This window comes from Cuculus canorus, chromosome 14, assembly GCF_017976375.1.
Source record: "Cuculus canorus isolate bCucCan1 chromosome 14, bCucCan1.pri, whole genome shotgun sequence".
Lineage (NCBI taxonomy): Eukaryota > Metazoa > Chordata > Aves > Cuculiformes > Cuculidae > Cuculus > Cuculus canorus.
This window is the reverse complement of record NC_071414.1, coordinates 1,718,362-1,743,914: the sequence shown is the minus strand read 5'-3', so window position 1 is coordinate 1,743,914 and position 25,553 is coordinate 1,718,362. Positions and strand designations below refer to the sequence as shown.

General features: G+C 52.7%; 1 protein-coding gene across 14 annotated transcripts in view; it reads left to right on the top strand.

The window, feature by feature from the left end:
- Positions 1-25,553, top strand: part of LOC128853643 (uncharacterized) — a 33,669-nt gene that overhangs the window by 6,995 nt on the left and 1,121 nt on the right. For 3 of the 14 annotated variants that reach the window (XR_008452267.1, XR_008452261.1, XR_008452263.1), the window contains 5 exons: positions 8,797-8,937; positions 9,084-9,151; positions 10,177-15,211; positions 17,631-17,737; positions 18,017-24,278. Coding sequence is in view for 1 of the 14 variants with exons in the window: in XM_054079828.1 (XP_053935803.1) it covers positions 15,065-15,211; positions 17,631-17,737; positions 18,017-18,130; positions 24,141-24,227 (455 nt within the window). In the remaining 13 variants the exon portion in view is untranslated. The remainder of the gene's footprint in view (positions 1-8,796; positions 8,938-9,083; positions 9,152-10,176; positions 15,212-17,630; positions 17,738-18,016; positions 24,279-25,553) is intronic. The other 11 variants (XR_008452271.1, XR_008452268.1, XR_008452264.1 and 8 more) reach the window with 11 other exon arrangements.

Genomic DNA, 25,553 nt, shown 5'->3' with positions numbered 1-25,553 from the left:
AGCTCTCCAGACATAGCTGGGCGTTCTTGGGTGTTTAACCACCCTTGTGAAAATAACTTTCCTTGTATCAAGTCAGGACTTCCCCTGTTGGGGCTGGTGGCCATTACCTCCTAACCATCTCCTTCCTCCTGCCTCCTCCTTTCTCCTGGAGTGGTGTTGGGGCCCCACACTAAGAGCATCAGAGAACTTTGTGTGGCTCTGGGACAGTGCTGGTGGGAAACTGAGGGTTCATTTGCTTTTCAAGGAAGGCAGAACCTGTTTGGAAAACTTCCTCCCTGGATTTTGTGTCTTTACCTCTGCAGAGTACGAGGGATACCTGCTCCCTGTATTGTGCCCTGGGAGAGTGGTTTGAGCCAGTTCCCTGGAGTTTCTAGAACTTGGAGTCACTCCTCATCACCACTTATGGAATCTATAAGTACAGATACAGCGCAGGCTGGCCTGGGAGGTGTTTAGACATGCCTGCTCTTTCCCACCTGTGTTTATCAGTGTCTGGAGAGAAGAACCCAAATCATCTCACATACTTTCTGTAGTGCAGCCCTGTATTGTAGCAGTTGATGTTTCCATCTCCCAACAAGCAATGGTGTTGCTCGTAGGCCTTGGGCTGACCTTTCCTTACGCTTTGGGGCAAGCAGCCCTTTTTCCTGCTGTTTCAGGGCCATCCTTGGGGTGCCCAGCCTGGTTCAGCTGCAGCTGACATCCTGGGGCAGGTGTTTTCCGGGTGGAGGTGGTGTTTCTAGCAGAGGATGTGTAGAAAAGTAAGTGGGAGTGAGGTCAGGCTGTGACCCAGGGCTTCTCCTGGGAGTGAGGAGCCACAGCTGTCCCTGTCAGGGCTGGGACTCACTTTTAGAGGTGCTGTGGGTGATGGATAAGCCCAGCTCTGGGGTGCAGCCTCCTGCCTGTCCCAGAGTTTTGCCACTGCAAGAAGCACTTGGAATATTACTGGTAGGGTGCATGCAGATGTGTGGCATTTACTAGGAGGCACTGGGAGCCAGGACTGTGCCTGTAGTGCCCACCACCCTCACCCATCACATTCACACGGGGGCTTCAGCGCTGGGCAGTAATTTTAAATGCAATTTGAGCTCCGAGAGGCCCCTGGATGAACCCCAGGTTGGGGCCAGGGATGCACTAGGGATTTTTTAGTCTCGTGGAAGTTTTGGGGCACTCCTGGCTTTGAAAACCAGGGGGTTTCTCTGTGCCCCCCTTGCTGTGTGTTAAATTCCCAGGTCCCTTGCAGTGCCGTTTCCGTACGCCAGATGAGCGCAGTTGAGCCATGTTGGCTCCGTGCCTGGGGATGAGATCAGAGGATTGGGATTGGGAGAAGGGATCAGCTGCTTTGTGACGTAAGGGCTGACGCATCCCTGCATCCTCCCCTGCATCCCCCCCGCATCCCCCCTCTCCCTCCCCTTGACCTCCTTTTCCAGACAAAGAAAGGAAGAACTGGCTGCGCGCGCATCCTTCCCTGCGCCATTGACCCCCCCTTCCTTCTGCTGTGCCCCCCTTCCTCCGGCCCCGCTTTGAACCTGGAAAAAAACAGCTCAGCTCTCATGTCAAGGAGCCTTTGTCCTGCCAGACAGCCTTCTTTGGGTGATTTGTCTTTCTATTTTCTGCCTGTGACAAGGCCACAATTGGGAGGGGGTCTCCATCTGCTGCTGGGGGGAATGGAGGGGTTGCAGGAAGAAAACCCCTGTCCTGGCACACAGAAACAGCCCTTAACCCCCCCAGCCAGCATCACCACCCTTTTGGGGGCTCAGATCTCAGGCAGATTGAGAGCAGGAGCAGTGATTAGCAGTGATTGTGCTATTCCATGAAACAGGGAGCTCAGGAGCATTGTGCAAGCCCTTCTCTGCATCCCTGTGTCATGGCACCCCCCTGCCCATCTCTCCAGTGCACCCCATTCCTGCCCCGTGCTCTGAGCTGTTGCTGTTGTGCTGCCATAATGCTCTTCTGGTCCTGCACCCCCCAAACCCCCTTCCCTGCTGGCATCACAGGCTCAGGAGGCTGCCCAGCACTGTCCAGAGCTCTGCCAGTCTCCATCACTCCTGTCCCATGGAATCATCCCGCCAGGCTGGCAGCCACCCGATGCCTTGCTTGTGCTCTCCCAGCACTCCCAGTCTGAGTCACTCAGGCTGTGCTGGGAATGCACCCCTGTTCAGGAGCCTCAAAGCTACATTTTGCACTTTTTTCAGTCTCCCATTGCTCATGGGATAAGATGTTCCAAGATCTTCATCTTTTCCTATGCAGCAAAGCTGCAAAAATGCCCTCTCATCAGCTCCCTGTGATGCTGATCCCGCTGCTCTGCCCCCAGCTCCAGCCTGCTGAGCTCCCTGCTGCCCCAGTGCCAGCCTAGCCTCCTTGTCTCCTGCCGTGCAGGGGCACATGCCCAGACTGCTGGCAGCTGCAGCAGTAATAATAATAAAATCGAGCCTCCCTGTGTGTCCCATTGCAGGTGCCCCACGCTCTGTCTGGTGCTGTGGCTGGATTGCCACCACAGAGCTCCAGCTGTGATCACCCTGATCCCACAAAAAGGACTGTTCTCTCCCCAAAAAAGCCCTTATGGGTGTTTTTTGTAGTCGGTTTTGTACCCAGGGGGACTTTGTGTGTGTGGCTTTTTGAGTGCTGGAACCCCAGAACCGGTGTTTGCCAGGCTGCATGGGTTCAGCTCTGGTGCGAGAACGTGTACTGGGCATCCTGCTTCTGGCTGAGTTTAGTCCTTTACTGCTCAAATATTACCTGGTGTCACCTATAGAAGTGCTTTCTCTCTGTCTGTCTTTTCCTTTCATTTCTTTAAAGCTCCTTACTTTTCTTCCCCAATCCTCCTCAGCAGTTAAGCTGCTGAAAAGGACTTGAAGACTTGGATCTGTTTGTGTTTTTCATCTCATAGCTGAGTGATGCTTTTTGGCCCTTTTCAACTGATGCTGGGAAAACTTCCTGCAAGATCCACAGGGCAATTCAAGCTGGATTTGGCCCTGTGCTGATGTACCCCTGGCTTGAAAGTTGGATGCTCAGGGGGGTGGCCTGCCAAGTATCCTTGTGCTGATTTTGCCTGTGCCTTTTGGTCCCTGGACCCTTCCTAGGAACAGGATCTGCTCATCTTAGTTCAGGCAGGTGCTGGTTCTCCCCGAATGTCTCTCTTCAGCCCGTTCTCTATCCCTGGGCCTGGATGTTTCCCGACGAGAGGGCACACTGGGCTTTGGGGACATTTAAATTCCTGAATTTTAAAATTCCTGATATGGAATTTAAGTATAGATGAAATTTGGTGGGTTTTCCTCAAACCTGGAAAAATAGGTAAATATGGGGGGGGGGGTGGCATTAATTGTTGATTAATTGTTGAAACACGCTGGTTTTAATGCAAAAAACTATCCTTTTCCTAAGGATTTGAATGTAACAGTGAGGAAAGGCAGAATATAAATAGAGTGGGGAGCGGCAATCAAGAGAGCTCAGGAGGTGACAAGGATGCTGAAGGTTCTTAAGCAGATATTTTGGCTATAAAGACAATTTAAATGACTCTGTAAGGGCTGGTTGGAGTCTCTGTGGGGCTGGAGCAGGGCTGGAGAGCAGCTCATCGGTGCCCCCCCCCCAGAACCCCGAGCAGCTCATCTAGCAGCAGAGGGTGCTCATGCACCACTGTGCAAATCCTTCTTCTCCCTCAGCCATTTTAGGCCAAGTGGTTTCCTCCCCTGCAGTCTCCATTTTATGTTTCTGACGCAGAAAATAAAAGGATCTGCAAAGGGGGGGAAGGATAGGGGGAAGCAGGATGCTTGGTGAAAGCTTTCTCGGCGCCAGGGCTGGGATGCGGGCAGTCAGCGAGCCCCAACTCGTACCCAGAGGGATGCAAAGCAAGGGGCTCTTGGGGAGGGGTTGCCAGAATTGGGGAAGAGGGTTTCTCCAGAGAGAGAGATGATGTTTCAGATGAAATCCTGCTTGGAGCCCCCTGCTCCTGCCAGCCCCCTCTCACCCTCCCTGTCACAGGATGCTCGAGCTCCAACATTGCTTTTTTTAACCCCCAGCTCCCGAGGAGGCTGAGCAGACCCCACAGACTGCCTGGAAGCAGGATGGAGCTAAGGTTTCCCAACAGAGCTGCTTGTCCAGGCTCCCCCGAGAAGGATTTTCCTGTTTTCATTGTTCAGGACACTGAGATCTATTCTTGCTCTTTTTTTGCTTCCTGCCCATGCACATTGTGGGGGTGGTTGTTGCCCCAGGTTTGTTACCAACTCCTCCTGGCAGCAGCACCTCTCCCAGCTGTGTGGAGAGCCCCAGGAGAGCTGCCGGCATCTGATATTGAGTAACTATTGTCAGAGTCTCTATTTGTAGTAATCATTTATTGTGTTATTCATGACTGCATCCTCCGTGTTGTGCAGCTTAGGGGTTAGCAGGCATTGCCCAATCCAGGATATGAAGCAATACAACAAACCAAACTGCTGGAGGCTTCTCCAAGAGCAAACTCCACTGCACCAACCAAAAAGGATGCTGTGGACTCAGAGGTGGACTCTGTGGTCCGGTCCTGGTCGCTGCCTCTTTGCGAGCCCTTGCTCTAAGCACAGCACATCTCACCCCTCCATGGGAGGCAGTTGGCAGGAGACAGTTTTGTGGAGGGCTCCTGGGTTGGTTTGGGGTGTTTTTCAGACTAAGGAGAGCAGTTTAAGGGTTTTCTTTTGTGGCATCTATTGTTCCACTGCCTGAGAAACAAATTGCTAGGTCCTCACCCCCAGAGCTGTGTGCACAGAGCTGGCATAAATGCATTCAAACCGGCTGAAGCTGCCAGCTCCAAAACCTACCTGAGGTCCGGATTAAAGACTTCACTGTTTCGTCCAAGTCCATCAGCAATCTTGAACAAAACTCCTTGGGAAAGCTGACTTGTTTAAAGTCTGTTCAGACTTTAAGCACAAGCAGCTCATCCATCAGTGACAGGGAGGTGGGGGGCATTCCTGCAGGACTGCTCAGTTCCTCCACTTTATGGATATTTTTAGGTGAGTTCTGGTTGCTCTTGTGCTAATCCAGTCCTGGGCCGAGTTTATTCTCAAACTCTAAGATCCTTTTTTTTTTTTTTTTTTTTTTTTTGTTGCATTCCTAGAAATGTGATTTTGCAGCTTAAAGGAGGTTTTTGTTTTGCTTTGACTCTTCGTACTTTATTTTTCCCTTCCCACAGCCGTGCTCAAAGATGCTTTTCAGGCAGACGATAAACATCATAGGAGCCACTGTGGTTTCTGGGGGGAGTTAGATAAGTATCTTTTCCTTTAAATATCCTAAGCCAAAGCACCCTTTGTTTGTGATCTTGTGCATACCCACAGATATGAAAATAGGTCAGCGATTCCGTGCCGGCAGCAGCCGCGCTGGCCCAGGGCGTCAGCGCATCTGCGGGCGGAGGCACGGGGGAGCAGCGCAGCCATAGGTCAGCTCTGAACGGGGGATGCTCGTCCTCCCCTGCCTTGTTACTGGGCAGCATGCTGCTCTGGGGTGGGGGACGGTGCTGGGGTGCTATGGGCTCCTGCAGCCCTTTGGCCAAAGTGTTGAAGGGCGAGCACCCAGCAGAACTGGTTAGGACTGAGTTTCTGTGCTGCTTCTCCCCCTCCCCACAGTTGGCGTGTGGCTGGAAGGGGTGTCTTGGCTTGCATGGTCACCCTGGGATGGGTGCAGACCCCCCTGCTTTCCCAGTCTGTGATAAAGCAGGGAGTTTGGTGCATCCAAACAGTGGAGGTGCCTTAGATGTCCTTCTCATGGTGTGGAGCTGGCAGAGGCAGGTGCAGCTGCAGGACAGGGTGCAAAATCTTTCCGAGATCCTTTGTGTGACTCCCAGGAGTGCAGGAAGGACCATTCGTGCTTCCAGAGAGGGTACTGAAAGGGGCTCCGGGAAAGCTGGGGAGAGGCTCTTTATCACAGAGTGCAGGGATAGGATTGGGGGGGGGGGGGCAGTTTTCATCTGGAAGAGGGGAGATTGAGATGAGATCTTAGGGAGAAATGTTTTGCTGTGAGGGTGGGGAGGCCCTGGAACAGGGTGCCCAGAGCTGTGGTGGCTGCCCCATCCCTGGAGGAGTTCGAGGTCAGGTTGGATGGGGCTTGGAGCCTCTGATCCAGTGGGAGGTGTCCCTGCCCATGGCAGGGGATGGGTACTGGATGGGCCTTAAGGTTCCTTCCAACCCAAACCATTCCAGGATTCTATGAGAAGCAGCAGGAGTCTCCCTGAAGAAGCACTTTATCCAGTGCAGCAGGAGTCCCCCAAATCCTTTTCTTACAGTAACTCTTCGACTCTTGCTCGTCTCCCACTGTCACTCCTTAGGCTGAAAGTGTTGATAGGAGCAGGCTTTGATTAGGTGCAGATGTCGCAGCGCTAATTGCCCGTTAAGATCAGTGCTGCCCATCACTGGGTGATGTTTAGTGGCTGCTTTAATGACCCTGGCTCCTATTATTGTCTGCCCTGGTTAAAGGGGGCCCTGGTTAGAAGTTACAGGACAAAACAGGGCAGGAAAAGGCAGATCAGTTCTCCTGTCAGTGGTAATTAACTATTCTATTCTAATTGCTTCCCACTGCAGCACAACAGAGCTGGGCTAATTTAAGGGAGATAAGGGAGAGGCTTCAGAGGGGTACAGGTTAGGGCACTGTGTGGGCTCAGGGTGGTCTTGGGTCTCGTTTTGTGAGTTTTCAAGGGCAATAACACTGGAAAGTCTTTTCTGCCTGGTCTGTCTGCTACAAACCCTGTCTTACAACGGGGAGTTTATTTCTGTAGGCTCCTTTTCTTCCTCCTCCTCCTTCCTGAGAATGCTTTGTAGCATCCTTATGAGCTGCCAGTGATGAATTTAAATTCAGGGGTTAATTTGCAGGACAAAAATAAAAAAGACTACTGTGTCCTTAACCTGCTTGGACAGCAGAAATTCTGTTTGAACTGCTTCATCAGTACCAGATTTATTACCTAAGTTTCCAAATGCACTGACTCTCATCTGTAGAGAAGGCAGGTTTATTGTCTCACCTGGATGTGGGCAGGTTCTGGATGAATGAATTTTGGACTTGATGGATATTTAAGGTCCAAACAATATCCATCCTTACATAAGTGTTAGAGAAAATTGATATTCTCCATTCTTGTCCCCTGTGTAGAAGCTTTCATAAAGCTTGGCTTCATGTCTTCACACATCCACCCCCAACCTCCTGCTTTTGTTTAGAGGCAGGAGAGAAAAAGAAGAGTTAAGAACTCCCTGTTTGTCTTCCCAAAACGTTTTGAGAGGTTCTCAGTTGTCTTGGCTTTTAAGACACACAACTCTGGGCTGTCCACATAGGAGAAATCTGATTTGTGAAATGCAAAAGCATCTGGTTAAACTCCAACAGAATAAGTCATTTTCTCCTGCCATGTTTAATTCCATAAAAATAAAGATTTGGCAGTGTGATGTCAGTAGGAAACTCCCATCGTGAGTTTTTATTTTCCTTTTCTCACTACAAGAAGGCTTCAAGTTGTCAGATCTAACCCCTCTCCTTAGCAGAACTGTTACATGTTCCTAGTCCTGTTCAGCCTGGCTGGGGGATAATGGGCAAGCAGAAAGCAAGGTGGGGAGTGGGGAGAGCAGGAGCTGTGCCTGGTGGGTCCTGCACGGAGGAGGACAGGCTCTCTAGGAGTTAAGACAGTGACCTCAAGTGAGTAAGAGAAGAGTGGAAAATAAATCTGATCTTCTTACTGATGCTGGAACTTTCACAAAGTTTGAGAAGTACTGGAAGGATGGAATACCTCAGAAATGCCCGTTCATTGATCAGAGTACTAGGTTTGCAGCTAAGATGTACTTCAAGCTTAGAAGGACCCTCTGTGGGAAGAGTGATGATTCCTCATCACTCAGCCCTTGCTGATGCTCTTTCTGGAAGTGTTTCCTCCTGTGCCCAGCTGTGTGTAGCCTGTCTGGTGGCTGCAGCCTGAACTTAGTTCCTTCCTCCTCTATGACTCCTGGATAACCTTGTAAGCCCATTCCTGCCCTAACAGCATACCCTTGGTCTGATGCCTTCTAAATAAGGGAAATTGAGGTGAGATCTTAGGAAGAAATATTTTCCTGTGAGGGTGGGGAGGCCCTGGTCCAGGCTGACCAGAGCAGCAGTGGCTGCCCCATCCCTGGAGGTGTTCAAGGCCAGGTTGGATGGGGCTTGGAGCAACCTGAACCAGTGGGAGGTGTCCCTGCCCGTCGCAGGGGGTGGAACTGGATAGGGTTTGAGGTCTCTTTCTACCCAAACCATTCTGTGTTTCTATGATTCTCCTTCCAATAGCTTGCCCGAGTATGGAATCTTGAATGCAGATCTGCTCTGGTGACAGAACCCACCTGTTCAGAAAACAGTTCTGGTTGTCCTAACAAGCTGGGAAGCAGCACAAGTTACGAACAGTTGGTTTTTTCTGTAACTGCGGGTATTCAGTGGTGTGGGAGTCTAAGAAGCAGAAGGTCTCACCTAGTGGGCTGTGTCAGAGAGATGCCTGGCCCTGTGGCACAGACGTGCTTGATGACAATGAGACTTGGTCGATCATTGCTCACCTCAGGAAGCATCTCTTTACCTCTGTTTAAACATATGTTCCTGCCTTCTCCTCCTGCTGATTTCTGTGCTTGTTGCTGTGTTGGACTCTGACTCAGGGCAGCAGGAAAGAAGTACGTGGTGGGTCTGAGGTTTGCACGACGGCAGCCATCACTTTGATGCTGTCTGCGTGTGATCTTACAGGTGGAAGCTGGTGATGGCAAAGGAAGATTCCTGCCTGCCAGTCCTAATGCCTGTGTGCATCCTGCACCTACTCACGTGCCTGATGCCTCTGGCACTAAGGTGTCATTTATTTTTGCTTGGTAGAGTGGGTCTGAGCTTGATGCAGCGAGTGGGCTTGATGCAGGACCTGACATATGGGCTCAGTGCAGGACCTGACGTGTGGGTCTGCGAGGGGTTATTCCTCTGGGATAGCTTGCGGACTCCAAGAAACCGCCTCTCAGCAAGGTGAGTGCTTCTCTGTGGGCAGCTCAGGAGCTGGTTGGAACCCTCTGGGTTTATTCACCAGCCACCTGCGCATGGGTGGCTGAGAAATAGACCCCAAAATAGACTGGGTACACCTGCTGACTAGACCTTCATTGCCTTCTATACAGTCCTGTTTTCCTGACCATGCCCAGCTCCAAGACACAAAGTCCTGGGATCAGAAGTGATCCCAATGAAGGTGAGATGTTTGCTGTGGCTTGGAGATGGCTTGAATCTCAGCTGCTCTGCACAAAGGCAGTTTTGGCTCATTGCTGGGGCTGCAAAGCCTGAGGCTGCATCCCAAAGATGCCCTATTTGTGGTGTTACAGTAAAAGCCTTTTTCCTATCAGTGCTGCAGTCATGCTGTACTCTGCAGGGTGGCAAAGAAAAGAAACATCGATGAAACAAGAGGATGTGATGCCTGGAAGGAAGGAATACCTATTGTTTTGTCCTGATGGTGGTGCTGAGTCAGTGTCCAGGGAGGAAGGAAAACAAGAGGCAGCAGCAGGATGTGGACTGCAGATGCATCCGTCCCTCGAACAGAGGATGAAAGCTGTGCTGAGCTCCTGGCTGCTGTCCCCCATGCACCCCCACATGCTCCCTTACCTGCTCTAATACTTTCAGTCAGCTAAAACCCTCTTTTTAGCGTACAGTACCATCTCCAGTACAATCTCATCCCCTGTCGTGGGCTGCTGAGCCAATCCTGCTGTGCTGCACTGGAGCTGAGCAGGTCACTTTGTGGAGTCCTTTCACCCTTTTCTGCGGCTGTCAGTTTTTAAACAGGTCCAAAGAATTCAACTTTTTGTCTCATTTTAGAGACAAAAGCATTAGTAAAGCATGCAGACCTTTCCTGTTGTGTGTCTCCCGTACCAGAAAGAAAGAGGGGGCAGAACCCTGATACTGGCTTGGTTTGTATGGAGGCTGCAGAGCTCGCTCTTCTGCCTGTGAAATGCACATAAGCATGGGTTCAAGAGAGCTTTGCCTTTGGTCTGAGCACACACAGGAGCAGGAAGGACCATATTTCCTGGGTTAATTATCCATGCTGATTTGCCTGGGTCTAACTAGGGGGTGAGCCACGCTTCTGGCAGTGAAGTCAGAGGGGCTTTCGGATTTGGGTATGCCTGGAGTCCTGCTGACAGCTGCAGAGTAGAAACCACACTCCTGCTTTAAACGAGTATTTTAGGAATGTTCTTCTCTATTTTTGTCTTTTTTTTTTTTTTCCAGCTGACACAGAGAAGAGTGGCAAATTTGTGGAAAAAATGACAGTATCCTTTTGTTTTCAGAAAGAATCATCACGGAATGGTTTGGATTGGAAGGGACCTCAAAGCACATCCAGTTCCACCCCCCTTGGAGTGGCATGGAGTGATAGAACAAGGCAAAATGACTTTAAATTGGGAGGGGGAAGATTTAGATTAGACATTAGGAAGAAATACTTCATGATTAAGGTGGTGAGACCTTGGCCCAGGTTGCCCAGAGCAGTGATGTCTGCCCTATCCCTGGAGGTGTTCAAGACCAGGTTAGATGGGGCTTGGAGCCCCTGATCCAGTTGGGAGGTGTTCCTGCCCATGGCAGGGGGTGGGACAGGATGGGCTTTGAGGTCCCTTCCAACCCAAACCATTCTCTGATTCTATGATGTGCAAAACCTGCCAGGGCACAGAGAACCTTCCCAAACCTGAGGGCTTTCCTGAGAGGTGTTTTGCAGGAGTTCCCACAACAAAAGCCACTCAGTGCTGTAGTCTTGCACTCCATCTCCTCCCTTGTTTCCCTTGGAGGCCTGGGGGGGTATTGGTGTCAGAGCTTTTCTCCTCGCTTCCCGAATCGTGATGCTGTCTCTGTTAGTGCAGGAACCTCGCATTGGGCTCCTCTGTTCCACATACGTTTCACGTTTCTTTGCACACATGTTTCAATAGGGGGGAAAGGGCAAAGGCCATAAACAGATTTATGGGCTTTCCCAGCTCTGTAGCCTGAAGCCAGGAGCACCGAAACCAGCAGGATAGCCTCTGTGGGACGTCCTCACAATGACTGTGCACACTCGGATTTGTCATTCATCACCCTTTCTGTTCCCTTACCTCTGGGTGAGTGAATCCTACTACACCCAATACACCTGCACCAAAGCTGCTCTGCTTTCTGGGAGCGGTGTGAACATGAGCTCCCACCAGCACTGCCTTATGAATGGCAAAACCATGTTCTGAATCTGCGGTTGTCTGCTTTCTTTAATGAATTTAAGGTTGCAAGCCTGCTGACCTGCAGCTACTACAAGTGCAGACCTGAAAGCCCACACAAGTGACCCCTCTCAGCAGTTGTGTTTTGTCTGAATTGAGCCTTCAGCTCCATCCAGGAGGTTAACGTGACTCTGTGAGTGCCCTGTGCTGTCCCCACAGCATGGCCCTTCTCCCTCAGCTTGCTCCCTGCTACCAGATGCATTCCTCACTTCCAACATATGGACTCAATTACTGTCCCTCTCCCTCGATTTCCTGCCTCTTTGAGTTTCCTGAAACGCATCCCCTCCTCCTGGCAGCTTGAACTCCCGCAGTGAGATGCTTTGCAAGCTCTCACATTCCTCCCTTCCTCCATCCCGCTGCTTCGCTGCCTCTAACGAGGTGGTCCCAATCCAGAGCACGAACCGATAAGGCTGCAGACCAGGGACCCTGAGGGCTCAGGTTGCTACAGCCAAACTAGCCAGCCCACTAAATTCATGCTCTGTGTCGAGCAGGGCTGTGTCCCAGCTCCCCATCGTTCCTAGATCACCCTGTAGTTTTCAGCCAACTGCTTTATTTGCAAGACTCGGGCTTTTTTCCCCCCATTCCCTTCTGAGGCTGTGGGCTTTAAGAGCCTCTGCGCTTTGGAAGGACCATCAAACTGCTCCAGGTTCCTCCTGCATGCTCTTTGGCTTCTTTCCTGCACATCGACTCCTGACGAAAAGCCATGTGCCCATGGATTCTGCTTTTAAAATCCTTTGAGGAGGAGGAGAGAGGGAGCTCTTTCTTCTCTGTTAGTGGTTCCCCCCTGCTGCTTGCGGGGAGCCCCAGGCGCTGCAGTATTGAGGTGCTGGAAATCTTCAGAAATCCGAGCTTATTCAAGGGGCAGAGAGAGATGGAAATGGTTAAATCATGCAAATGAGCAAGTTAATGATTTCCATCCCCTTGCTGGTGTGTTTCAGTTTTAGGAAGGGGGGCTGGCCAGCAGCTGTGCCAGCAATTGTAGCTCAAAAAGACTATTTTCTTTCTGTGTCAGCTTTCATCCATGGCCCCTTTGGATTCCCCTGACTCCACACATGCCAGAGTTTCCAGAGCTTCTGCTGTCCCTGTGAATGTTATTCCTCCCATACCCAGCGATGGAGTTTAATGCTGGGGGAGTGATGGTGATGAAGGCAGTGCTGTTTGCTCCTTGTGTGCTTCCTTCTCCAAGCAGTGGAGAGGCTTTTTCCCAGGGCAGAAGCCACTCAGGAGCACTTGCAAATAGAGGGAAAAGCTGCAGCATCTGCACCTCTGAGCCCAGGAGCTCAGGGGAACAACTTAGGGTACAGCTCTGGGGAAGAGCCAACAAATATCTGTGGATGCGCAGCCCTACAGTCACCTCCAGATGCTGGAGCCTTATTGTGTGACAGTTGTTATGTATATCTGGCTTATAGATTATTAAATATCGTATAATAAGCTGTATTATAGTAAGCCTGGACACTGTGTCCAGGTTCTGGCATCCCTTGGGTCCGGAGGAGGCCACGAAGGTGATCCAAGGGCTCGAGCGCCTCCTGTATGAGGACAGGCTGAGAGAGTTGGTGTTGTTCAGCCTGGAGAAGAGAAGGCTCTGGAGAAACCTTAGAGCAGCTTCCAGTACAGAAAGGGGCTCCAGAAAAGCTGAGGAGAGGCTTTTTACAGGGGTTTGGGGTGACAGGATGAGGGAGAATGTCTTGAATTTGGAATAGGGAAGATGTCAACCCTTCACGTTGAGGGTGGGGAGGCCCTGGCCCAGGTTGCCCAGAGCAGTGGTGGCTGCCCCATCCCTGGAGGTGTTCAAAGCCAGGTTGGACTGGGTTTGGAGCAACCTCATCCAGTGGGAGGTGTCCCTGCCCATGGCAGGGGGATTGGAAATGAATTAGTTTGAGGTCCCTTCCAACTGAAACCATTCTACGAACGATGGGGTGGCTGGGAGCAGGATGGGGACTGGAGACAGCTGTACTGAGACATGTCCCCCTTTCAGGGGACATGAATGTGGGTGGCACAGCACTGGGAAATCCCATCAACCAAGGTTTGGAACCCACTAAACAGTTTTGTGTTGGGTAGAAAAGATGCACTCCTGTGCTGTCCCCACCTCTCCCACAGGGCTCTATCTATTATTCCCTGCCCCAGGCTTGCTGCTGTGGTCCCTGCTCTCCCAGACGTAGTTCTGGGGTGCTGGGTGGCATGGGCTTGTCCCTGCTCCACCCAGCCATGGTTCTGGGGTACTGGGTGCTGTAGGGCAGTCCTTGCTCCCCACAGCCATGGTTCTGGGATACTGGGTGCTATGGGGCATTCCCTGCTCCCCCGAGCCGTGGTTCTGGAGTACTGGGTGCTATAGGGTGGTCCTTCCTCCCCCTAGTTGTGGTTGGGGGGTGCTAGGTGCTCTGGGGCATTTCCTGCTCTTCCTAGCCATGGTTCTAGGCTGCTGGGTGCTGTGGGGTGCTGGGTGCTGTGGGGTGGTCCCTGCTCATGCCAGCTATGGTTCTAGGATGCTGGGGGTGCCGTGGAGTACTCCCTGCTCCCCCCAGCTGTGGTTCTAGGGTGCTGGGTGCCATGGGGTGCTCCCCACTCCCTCCAGTCATGGTCCTGGGGTGCTGTGGCTGCTCTCTGCTCCCCCCAGCTGTGGTTCTGAGGTGCTGGGTGCCGTGGGGTGCTGGGTGCTGTGGGGCAATCCTTGGTCCCCCAGCCGTCGTGCTGAGTGCTGTGGAATGCTGGGTGCCATAGGGTGCTCCCTGCTCCACCCAGCTCTGGTTCTGGGGTGCTGAGTGCTGTGGGATAATCCTTGCTCCCCCCAGCCGTGGTTCTGGGGTGCTGTGGTGGGGTCCCTGCTCCCTCAGCCATGGTACCGGGGTGTTGGGTGCCATGTGGTTTTCCCCACTCCCCCCAGCTGTGATTCTGGGGTTCTGGGTGCCATGGGGCATTCACTGCTCCACCAGCCGTGTTTCTAGGGTCCTGGGTGCTGTGGGGCAGTCCTTGGTCCCCCAGCCATGGTGCTGGGTGTTGTGAGATGCTGGGTGCCATGGGGTGGTCCCAGCTCCCCCCAGCTGTGGTTCTGGGAGTCTGGGTGCTATGGGGCATTCCCTGCTCCCCTCAGCCATGGTTCTGGGGTGCTGGGTGCGGTGGTGTGGTCCCTGTTCCCCCAGCCGTGTTTCTGGGGTGCTGGGTGTAGTGGGGCAGTCCTTGGTCCCCCAGCCGTGATGCTGAGTGTTATGGGATGCTGGGTGCCATGGGGTTCTCCCTGCTTCCCCCAGCCCTGGTTCTGGGGTGCTGGTGCCATGGATCATTCCCTGCTCCTCCCAGCTGTGGCTCTGGGATCCTGAGTGCTGCGGGGTGATCCTTGCTCCCCCCAACCGTGGTACTGGGGTGCTATTGTGGGGTCCCTGCTCCCCTAGCCATGGTTCTGGGGTGCTGGGTGCCATGGGGTGGTCCCCGCTCCCCCATCCCTGGTTCTGGGGTGCTGGGTGCCATGGAGTGGTCCCCGCTCCCCCCATCCCTGGTTGTGGGGTGCTGGGTGCCATGGGGTGGTCCCTGCTCCCCCATCCCTGGTTCTGGGGTGCTGGGTGCCATGGGGTGGTCCCCGCTCCCCCCATCCCTGGTTCTGGGGTGCTGGGTGCCATGGGGTGGTCCCTGCTCCCCCATCCCTGGTTGTGGGGTGCTGGGTGCCATGGGGCGCCCCCCGCTCCCCCCAGCCCTGGTTCTGGGGTGCTGGTGCCATGGGGTGGTCCCCGCTCCCCCCAGCCCTGGTTCTGGGGTGCTGGGTGCCATGGGGCGCCCCCCGCTCCCCCCAGCCTGGTTGTGGGGTGCTGTGGGGTGGGCGATGTGGGGCTGCCGGCAGGTGGCGGGCTCTGCAGGCTGCGGATCCAGGAGCTTCTCAGATGTTTAATGGGATTTTATAGCTCCGGGTTTCCTCGGGAGCTGTTGTCCGGGTAACAGAGCTCTGCGAGAGCCCCGTGCACGCCGCGTTAACCCCTTCAGTGCCGCTGCCGAGGGAGGATGCGCAGGGAAGCCAGCAGCCCCCGGGAGGCTCCTCTTAAAGGCGTGCGGTGAGTGCTTTGTGCGTGGAGCTCCCTGGCTTTGCAGAGGCAGCGGGAATGTTCTGGTTTATTTAGGATTGGGGGGGATTATTACCTTTTAAAATCTGCTGCTGTGCTGTTGGTGCACAAGCCTGTGCCCACGGTGGGGGCAAGGGGGCTCCGTCTCCTGCGTGAGTGTCCTCATCTCCTGCTTTCAAGCTTCTGAGGTTCCCACACAAAAAAAGAGGGGACAGCAGGCAAGGATGGGTACAGGTGACCCAGATTCCCTGGAATGGAAGGATAATGTCTTATTAATGCCTGGTCCCAGCACATCTCAGCCTATGCTGTGGCTCAGGCACCTCCTCTGGGTCTGTGGTTGGACAGGAGAGGGCACCGGAGCAGCACTGTCACTGGGGTGGTGGCGGCACATGTGTGTCCTCCGCACATGGTGACATCCCTGTTGCTAAGGAGGGCGAGCAGCTGAAGCTTGGCTAATCTCCTTAGTGTCCTGAGCACCATCACGGCAGTGAAAGGGAGATTAGAGGGCAGGGTGGCATTAGCAACCTGGGGTGATCATTGAAGAGGAGCAAGGAGACAACTGGGCCAAGCGGAGGGGGAGAAGACCCTGGGGGAGATCATCGGCAACAAATAACCCAACAGCTGGGATCTCTGAGGAAGTGAACGGCTGTAGACAACATGCCCCGAAATCCTGGCAGAGCCATCCCCACCCCCTCCTCCTCCGGGAGTGAGGTGTTGCCAGGCAGTCTGGGTCCTAATCCATTCCCTCCCTACCAGAGAGGGGGAGGTGGATGCCTTCCCACCCCCCATCATAGCTGTAAGGCATAAAAACGCTCCCTGCAAGCGTATGCAGAGGAAAAAGAAAGCCTCTGGACTTTAGTCCATACATGAGAGACATGGAGGAACAGGACATGGAATATTTATTGTCCTTTTCCACGATACAAGACACAAAAGGTGGTGAGCTGCTGCTCACAAAGCCTCTGCAAAGGAGCCCAGACGCTGGGCTCCTTTCACTGTTCCTGCCACCTGGGTGTCATGGGGTCCTGTGTTTTCCTTGCAGGTGGCTGGTGGGATCGGAGTGATGGATGTTTCACAGGACACCTTGCAGTCCAGTGGCTTGTCCCAGCAAGGGACCAGGGCAGGGTTGGTGCTGCTCACTGGGCTGTGCCCGAGTTTCTTCCCACAAGGAACTCCAGAGCTGATAAAGGAAGTAAAAAAAATGGTGCCTGCAATCATATGTAGTGATAGGACAAGGGGAAATGGCTTTAAATTGGAAGGGGGAAGATTTACACTAGACTTGAGGAAGAAAACCTTCATGATGAAGGTAGGGAGGCCCTGGCCCAGGCTGCCCAGAGCAGTGGTGGCTGCCCCATCCCTGGAGGTGTTCCAGGCCAGGTTGGATGGGGCTTTGAGCAATCTGATCCAGTGGGAGGTGTCCCTGCCCATGGCAGGGGGGTTGAAATTGAATGGGCTTTGAGGTCCCTTCCAACTCAAACAGTTGTATGATTCAATTACTATTTGGTGTTTGTTCTTTTCTCTCATCTGTCAGGGAAACTATGGCATGATTCACATACCCAGCTGCACTTGCTGACATGTTACGTCCTTTTAATCTATTTCCAAAATAGCTTCACCCCTTCGTTAGCCCTGGCTGACACAGCCTTACACGCCTGCCCTCCTCTGTTCTCCTGCCCAGTGATATGTACCAGGATGCCAGACTTTTTCTTCCAGGCTGTGGAGGGGGAATCAAACCTTTTGTGTGCATGAGTGTAGTCAAGGCAGGGCTGCTGCATTCCTGATGGGAAGAGATGGAGGGTTGAGATGGGAGCAAGATATATGGAAGTACCTCCGGGTGGCAGAAGGTACAGGAAAAGATAAAGAGAAGGGGGTCGTGCCATGCTAGGGGCAGAAGGAAGAGAGGTCAAGAGGGTTTCGAAAAGGAGACAGCTTGAAAACAGGTTTGGAAATTATATGGTCTGAGAACAATGTGAAAGCGCTATCAGAGCTTCTTACGTACCGCTGAAAGTGTTCTCTGTATGGGACATTCATAGGATCACGGAATGGTTTGGGTTGGAAGGGACCTCGAAGATCAGCCAGTTTCAACCCCTGCCATGGGCAGGGACACCCCCCACTGGATCAGGGGCTCCAAGCCCCATCCAACCTGGCCTTGGAGACCTCCAGGGACGGGGCAGCCACCGCTGCTCTGGGCAACCTGGGCCAGGGCCTCTCTGTCCTCGCAGCAAAACATTTCTTCCCAATATCTCATCTCATTCTCCCCTCTTCCAGCTGAAAACCATTCCCCCTCATCCTATCCCCACACTCCCTGATCCAGAGCCCCTCCCCAGCTTTCCTGTAGATGTCCTTCAGGTACTGGAAGCAGCCTTCTCTTCTCCAGGCTGAACAACCCTAACCCTCTCAACCTGTCCTTGCATAGGAGGTGCTCCAGCCTTTGGATCATCTCTGTGGTCTCCTCTGGACTCACTCCAACAGCTCCATGTCCTTCCTGTGCTGAGGACTCCAGAACTGAACGCAGCACTCCAGGTAAGGTCTCATGACAGCGGAGTAGAGTGGCAGAATCCTCTCCCTCCCTCTGGGTAGAAGGGATGTGATGTGCTCAGCGTGGAAAAGAAAGCAGAGAAAAACTGGGCCCAAAGTGGGAGTGAGGACATGTGGTGCTAAATCTGTTGCACAGAAGTGGCACGAGCTGCTGGCCACACCAGAAGAGTGCGGGAGAAAGATCTGTCAGCCAAGAATTTGAAAAAAAAAAAAATAGTAGAGATGTAAAAGAGATGAAGCTACAATTTTCTGTCTCAAATACAGGAGGGGGAGGGTCAGGAGGAGCACGGAGAGAAATGTCCAACTCGGCTTCAGTGTCCTGCAGTAGCTGTGGGATATTTGCTCAACTTCTACAGCAGAAAAGGGCAGGGATTTCATGTAAGGAGCTCCTCTGCCTTTTAGCCTTAGTGGAGTCTGAGGCTAACACATGTCTAGCGTAGCCTTGCTGCCCCATCAGACCCTGATCAGCTTGGTGTCTGCGTGATGGGCGTGTCCTGGTGCTGCTGAGTGTGCAGGGCATCCATGGTCCTCCAGCAGTGAAAGGACCGTGGCTGTAAGCCTCAGCAGTCCGGAACCTGTAGGTACGTATGACCACAGCACCATAAGTACCATATGCCCTGTGTCCAACAGCCTCTCCCTGACGCGGTTTCACTCCTCCGACCCTTCCCCAGAGGAGCACTGTGTGTCCAGGTTGCAGGAAGCTCCTCTCCTGCTGTATCCAGAACTCTGAGGGACAATCGCCACCTTCACAGCTGTTTCAGACCCAGCTTCCCTTTGGAAGGGGAGGATTTCCCTTCCCACACCTGCAAAAACAAGGGGTCCTGACTCACTGCCTGCAGGGAGCGAGGGCCAAGAGGGCTGCGGGGTAGGAGGGTGGGGATACCAGGCACATGAGCCTGTCACCGTGGGATTTCCTTCCTCTGCCTTCTGGGTTTTCCCTTTTTTTGCTCTTTTCAGAAGGCGATTGTAGTTCAGTGCAGTTTCCGTGTGGCCCTGTTGTGGTGTAACCCCCAGTGGGCAGCTAAACCCCACCAGACAGTGAGTGGCCAAACACCTACCTGCCAACGGAATCATAGAATGGTTTGGGTTGGAGGGGACCTTAAAGATCCTCCTGTTCCACCCCACCCTGCATCAGGCAGGGACATGAAGTGGTGAATGAATTCCTTATTCTGCTTTGCTTGCATGCTCAGTTGCTTTACCTGTTAAACCCTCACCTTTCCAGGTCTGCCTCCCACCCTGCTGTGGAGGAGGGAGCGAGGAAGGGGCTGCGTGGGGCTGAGCTGCCCACTGGAGTTAACCCACACAAGCTCCTACGCCTGTGCTTGTTTTGACATCGCCACATAGTGCTCTGAGGGTGTGTGTTTGTGGAGGATCCCACTGGAGCCAGTGCTTCTCTGAATCCTCCTTCCCATGAACCTCCTGTCTGATGCTTTGCAATCCCCAGGAGTTCTCCCAGTGAGCCATATTGTGTTTTTCCGTCCTCAGTTGTCAGGATATTTCTCCATCCCCCATCACCGCTGCCAAGGAAGATGGGAGCTCAGCATGTGAGCCTTGTCAGCTCTGATCTCCGACTCCCATCCTGCCCAGGCAGCTGGGTCTATTCATCTACGAGCAGCTCCATCCCTAGACCATAGAGGACTGAGGAAAGCCTCCGGGCTTCTTTTTAATAGCTTAAAGGACCCGTTGTGGGGTAGCAAGGTCAGTGAAAGGGGCGTGCTGCAGTCGGCTCATTGAGACAGCCGTGTGGACCATGGCAAGGCACGCACACAATAGCTCTGTGTCCTCCTCCGGTCTGGCCTGGCGCTTGTCCTGCCCTCAGAGCTTCAGGCAGATGATTCAGAATCAGTTTGTGGTTGAAGTGACTCAACCAGTGTCCTTTCCTGTCCTCGCGACGTCATGCGTGTGCCATCTGCTCCCCACCACACAGCAAAGCGAAGGCAGAAAATCGATGATGAATCCATCCCTCCTGCCCAAAGCTCATTGCTGGCCTGGGTATCAAAAGAGAGCGAGGGTTGAGCCAGGCTGGATGCAAGGGGACTCTTTTTCCTCAAAGGAGATGAAGCAATCGCATACAGAGCAGACTCTTTACCCCTCACCCTGTTGCTTGGACCATTGCCTGGTTTGTGGGAGGGAGGAAGATGCTCTGCTTCAAGCCAGGTGATGCTGACCACAAACCAAGCTGGGGAGCGGGGCAGGTTGCCATTGGGGCACCCATGCCACAGCAAAAATCCATGTCTGCGGTGGGAGGAGGAAGCAATTTCCAAGCCTTTCTGAGATGTTTTGCCAGTCCTTTGCAGAGCCACAGCAATCTCAAACCAGATCTGCTGGGGATGACCAAGAATAGGAGCTTTGGGCATGGGTTTCCAGCCTGGAGATCCCTTCATGAAGACATAAGCACACATTGCCCAAAATGCTGTTGATATTCAGTAACTCCGGTATTTTCCAGTTTTCCTGCTGCCCATGACAATGGAATGAGGAGTCAGAACCCAACCCTTTGGATGTCCAAAGGGATCTCTTGTGGTTTGCTAAAGAAGTGAAGCTCCCACAGAACGAGAGGGTAGGTTCCTACATGACTGCTAGCCCATTGTTTAATAGATTAAATGGTAGGAAACAAAATACATCAGGAAGACTGTGAATAGTAGGAATGTTTCTGACAATATTCCAGTAGGACAAACCAAAAGGCAGACTGTGAAGGGCTACAGAAGTACCTTACCTGGATGCTTGGTGGCTTATAACATCTCTAAGGGGTTGTCCTGCCTTGTGCCTTTTTAACTCTCTGAGTGGAGGGATGTTCCAAGCTGACCGTTGCCACTTGGAGCTTACAGGGTGTCAGCAGCAGTGTCAGCTCAGTGCTCTGCAGTAGTTAAACCCCCAAATCCCCATGCAAGATCCAGGAATATCTGGGAAAGGAAGGAGAAGAAGGAAACTCTTCTTCTTAGGAAACTATATCTCCCAAGTGATAGGATGAGAAGAAATGGCCTCAAGTTGTGCCAGAGGAGGTTTAGGTTGGGTATTAGGAAACATTTCTTTACTGAAAGAGTGGTGAAGCACTGGCAGAGGCTGCCCAGCGCGGTGGCGGCATCTCCATCCTTGGAGGGGTTAAAAAAACATGTATACGTGGCACTTTAGGACACAGTTTAGTGGGCACAGTGGAGTTGGGCTGACAGTTGGACTGGATGAGCTTAGAGATCTTTGCCAACACTAATAATTCTATGAAAAGCAACCACAGCAGTTGGGGTGGTTTTTTTTCTTGTTTTAATGGCATTGCACTGCCTGCAGCTCTGGTTCGCCTGTCTGCAGAGGGACATCATATGCTAGATAAGGTGCAGAGGGAGGCAGCAATGACCAGTGGGTAGCCCTGGGGCTGCTGAATCCAGAAAAGGGCCATGAAGGAGGTACCTGAAATTATAAGCTGGAGGTATTTTTGTCTCCTTTGCAAAAGCTTGAATGAGGCTGGGAGAGGCAGGCTTAAATGCCGAGCTGTAGTTTCACAGCCCTCCTCCTTACAGGATGTTGCAGATGCTTATGGCTTACACAGGTTAAAAAAAGCAACCGTATTCATTTATAGAAGGAAAAGGTGGGAGAATGTGGGAAAATGCACTGGCTGAGAAAGACGGGAGAGTGTCAATGGGGGCGTGAGGGGAGAGTTGGAAGCTGCAAGGAGCGGGGGTGGAGGGAGAGAGCAGCCTGCTGCGCTCCTGCTGGGTGTTGGGAAGGGATTTGGCTGTGCCCAGAGGAGCGAGAACCTTATGGGGCTTGAGGAGGCAGAAGAGCCTGAGGGGAGAAAGGTCTGCTGGATCAGAGTGAGATAAGAAGCTTTGCTGAGGGGTGAAGAACACAAGCAGTGCATTGAGTACAGGCTCCTGCTTTCTTTCAGCTCTCTCTGGCTACGCTATGGTCCAGCTAGCAGCTGAGGGGGGGGACATCTGTCACCCCCCTTCTTCTTTCTGCAGTAGCCCTGTGGGGACCAGTGCACAAAGCCTGGCAGCTCTGAATGCTCCCTGTGTTGTCTGCGCAAACCAAATGCTTTATCCAACGGGGATGGGAGAGCAGCCCTCAGGCAACCCCAGCAGCAGGAACCTGAGCCCCTTTGCAGCCCCACCAGCAGCACCAAAAAATGCCCACCCCACACGGGTTATTTTGCCAGCAGATGTGGAAGGGGAAGGGAGATGGCTGATGTCTCAGTTTAGAGGTTGTTGGACCCTTACTAGTCAGGCTCTGGTATGCTCTGCTGGCATCAGACCTGTTGTGCACAAGGCAGAAATGCTGTCCTGACCATCTCTGCAGCACAGCCCATGTTTCTCATGCTTTTCTCATTTTGGGGGTGAAGAACAGACCCATAAGTGGTCTCCTGCCCACTGCACCAGTGGTGAAAGGGATGCTATGTGGAGAGTAGGGCAGGGAGAGGCAGATGTAGCAAAGAGGGGTGAGGGGTAGTTTCAGAGCTGCTTCAGGGCACAGAGGGGGTTAAGAGAGGGGTGCTGGGTTTGCAGAGTCTCTGAAAGGCTTTCAAATCTTGCTCAGGAGTCCCCAGCCTGTGTCCTCTGCGTGATCTCATGTGCCTGCCCTTGGTGTTTCAAAAGCTAGGGTGACAGCGTGTAAGATTTTCAGTCTTTAAAGTGTTAATTTCTCATGCCTGCAGCATCTGGGCAGTAATTCAGCTGCTGCTTTATATTCCAGAGCAGGTCCCCTCCCTTCTGCCTTCCTCTCCCAATCAGATAAATACATCTTTCGGGGCAATCCATGATTTCAATACCGGATGGGAGATGGCATGACTGAGAACTGCCTTGAGGAGAAGGACGTGGGGTGCTGGGGATGAGAAGCTCGACATGAGCTGGCAGTGTGCACTCGCAGCCCAGAAACCAACCATGTCCTGGGCTGCAACAAAAGCAGTGGGACCACCAGGACAAGGGAGGGGATTCTGCCCCTCTGCTCCACTCTGGTGAGAGCTCCACCTGGAGTCCTGTGTCCAATTCTGGAGTCCTCAGCATAAGAAGGACATGGTTCTGTTGGAACAGATCCAGAGGAGGACACAGAGATGATGGAAGGGCTGGAGCACCTTAGTTATGCGGTCAGGCTAAGAGGGTTGGGGTTGTTCAGCCTAGAGAAGAGAAGGCTGCAGGGAGATTTTAGAGCAGCTTCCAGTGCTGAAGGGGGTCCAGGAAAGCTGGGGAGGGACCCTTTACAAGGGTGTGGAGTGACAGGATGAGGGGGAATGGCTTTAAATTGGAAGAGGGAAGATTTAGACATTAGGAAGAAATTCTTCATGATGAGAGTGGGAAGGCCCTGGCCCAGGTTGCCCAGAGCTGTGGTGGCTGTCCCATCCCTGGAGGTGTTCAACACCAGGTTGGATGGAGCTTGGAGCCCCTGATCCAGTGGGAGGTGTCCCTGCTTATGGCAGGGGGTTGGGACCGGATGAGCTTTGAAGTCCCTTCCAACCCAAACCTTTCCATGATTCTATGATCTTCCAAAGCGCTGACTGCAGGAGCGTGTGCAGTTTGTGCCAGTGCTGATCTGGCCAAATTCACCCCGTGCCCTCTTCCACCAAGTGCCCCAGTGCCCGTCAGCGCTCGGCGGGTGCTCTAATTTGGGGCTGCCTGTGGCGTCATGAGCTGGATGAGCTCAGCCCTTAAGCTGTAAAGGCTTCTTAAGGACAGGCACTCTCTTAGCATTGTTATGGGGATGCTAGCACTTGACTGCATCTGGAATGCTGGGCTTATACAGGTGAGGGCAAAACACAGAGCATGGGGTGATCCAGGGGCTGTAATCCTCTGCTGGCGCAATCCCATGAGAGCCTTGTGGGCAGCATCATGGAATGGTTTAGGTTAGAAGGGGCTTTAAAGCCCACCGAGTTCCACCCCCTGTCATGGGCAGGGACACCTCCCACTGGATCAGGGTCCTCAAAGCCCCATCCAACCTGGCCTTGAATGTTTCTGGGGATGGGGCATTACCACCTATCTGTGCAGAGAGTTGTACAACACTGCTGTCTTCTCCCATGGGGTGCACAACTGCCTCTAGAGGATTTTGTGTCCTGAGACGTGGAGTCCGTTTGGGTCATGATGCTGCCCACCACGGAGCTACACCTGCTCTCGGGTATTGAGCTGAAGACAGGCATAGAATCATAGAATCATTAAGGTTGGAAAAAGACCTCTTAACTCATCCAGTCCAACTGTCAGTTCAGCCCCATCGTGCCTACTAAACCATATCCCAAATGCCACATCTACACGTTTTTGGAACCCCTTCAGGGATGGAGACTCCCCCACTGCCCTGGGCAGCCTCTGCCAGTGCTTCACCACTCTGTCAGTAAAGAAATTTTCCCTAATATCCAACCTAAACCTTCCCTGGTGCAACTTGAGGCCATTTCCTCTTATCTTATCACTTCTTCCAGGGGAGAAGAATGAGCAAAGCCAGCAAGATGACAAGAGGTGGATGCATCCTTGAGGAGACCACGGAGCTCATCGGGTATTCAAGCTAGACGTCACCTCTGGACAAAGCCAGAAAGCTACTGGACCTGCAAGAGCTTTCAGTAAGTAAAATAAAGTTTTTGGGATGTGTGTATGACTGTGAAGGGTAATTTATTTTCTTTCCTGCTCTTAAGGCTGTTTGTGCCAGTTTTGTGTCATTCTGGTTCTCCTGTCTGATCTTTGTTCTGCACCTGTAGGCAACTGAAGGGCTGAAGGCTTCAGCCAAGAGGAGGGATATTGTCTGTGGTTCTTATGCTGGACCAGACTGAGCAGAAAGGAAGGGACAGTGGTGAAAACCACAGCCCTCCCACCCATGGCTCAGTGCTGGGGTGCCAAAACTTGGCTCCCAGGTCTTGTTTTGCAGGGCGCTGACTCTTGGGCCAGTAGTTTATAGTGGGAACAGCTCTGCCCCAGCTCACGGCTTCCAGGTGTTGTGTTGTTTTCTTGTTCCAATTTCACATATTTGTAACCTTGAAGTAATGGAGTGATCCATAACAGCCCAGCACCATCCGGGACTGGTGCACAGCTTGGCTGCTGTCACATCCCAGGAGAAGGGAGTCTGATCCCAGCCCAGCTAGGAGCTGGGGTACTAGGTGGGCAGAAGAGGAAACAGAGTGGCTGGAAAATAGAGTGGTGGGTTGGTTCTCTCAAGTAAGAAGTGACAGGATGAGGGGAAATGGCCTCAAGTTGTGTTAGGAGAGATTTAGATTGGGTATTAGGAACACTGAAAGAGTGGTGAAGCACTGGCAGAGGCTGCCCAGGGCAGTGGTGGAGTCCCCAACCCTGGAGGGGTTTAAAGAACGTGTAGCCATGGCACTTGGGGACAAGATTTGGTGAGCACAGTGGGATTGGGCTGACAGTTGGACTGGATGAACATAGAGGTCTTTTCCAACCTTAAGGATTCTATGAATGCTCTCAGAGAGAAAACAGGTTGGCACCCTCCGATCTGGGAGAGCCACATAGGGAGGGGTGAGCCAGCACAGCCGGTGTAGCAGAATCTGGAGTCCTTTCAGCAGACTCTTTCCTGCAGCAGCCTATGCCCACCCAAGTGCTACTGGGAGCACTGGTCCCTCCTGGGGTCATGCCGAGCCTTTGCATCTTTCAGTTTGAATGCAGTTTCATGTACGATAATAACACAATCCTATTTTGTGTAGCATTTTATGTGTTTCTGGGGCTTGTCATCACATCATGGGTTGGAAGCACTAACGAAGAGCCGGGCAGGCCAAGGAGACTGTGTGCCCCGGTGTCAGGCCAGCCCCAAGTGGCACATGGCACTGGTCCCCTGACCGCGGTGGTTGCAGTCAGCAGAGCTCTTTCTGCAAGATCATGATCTTCGC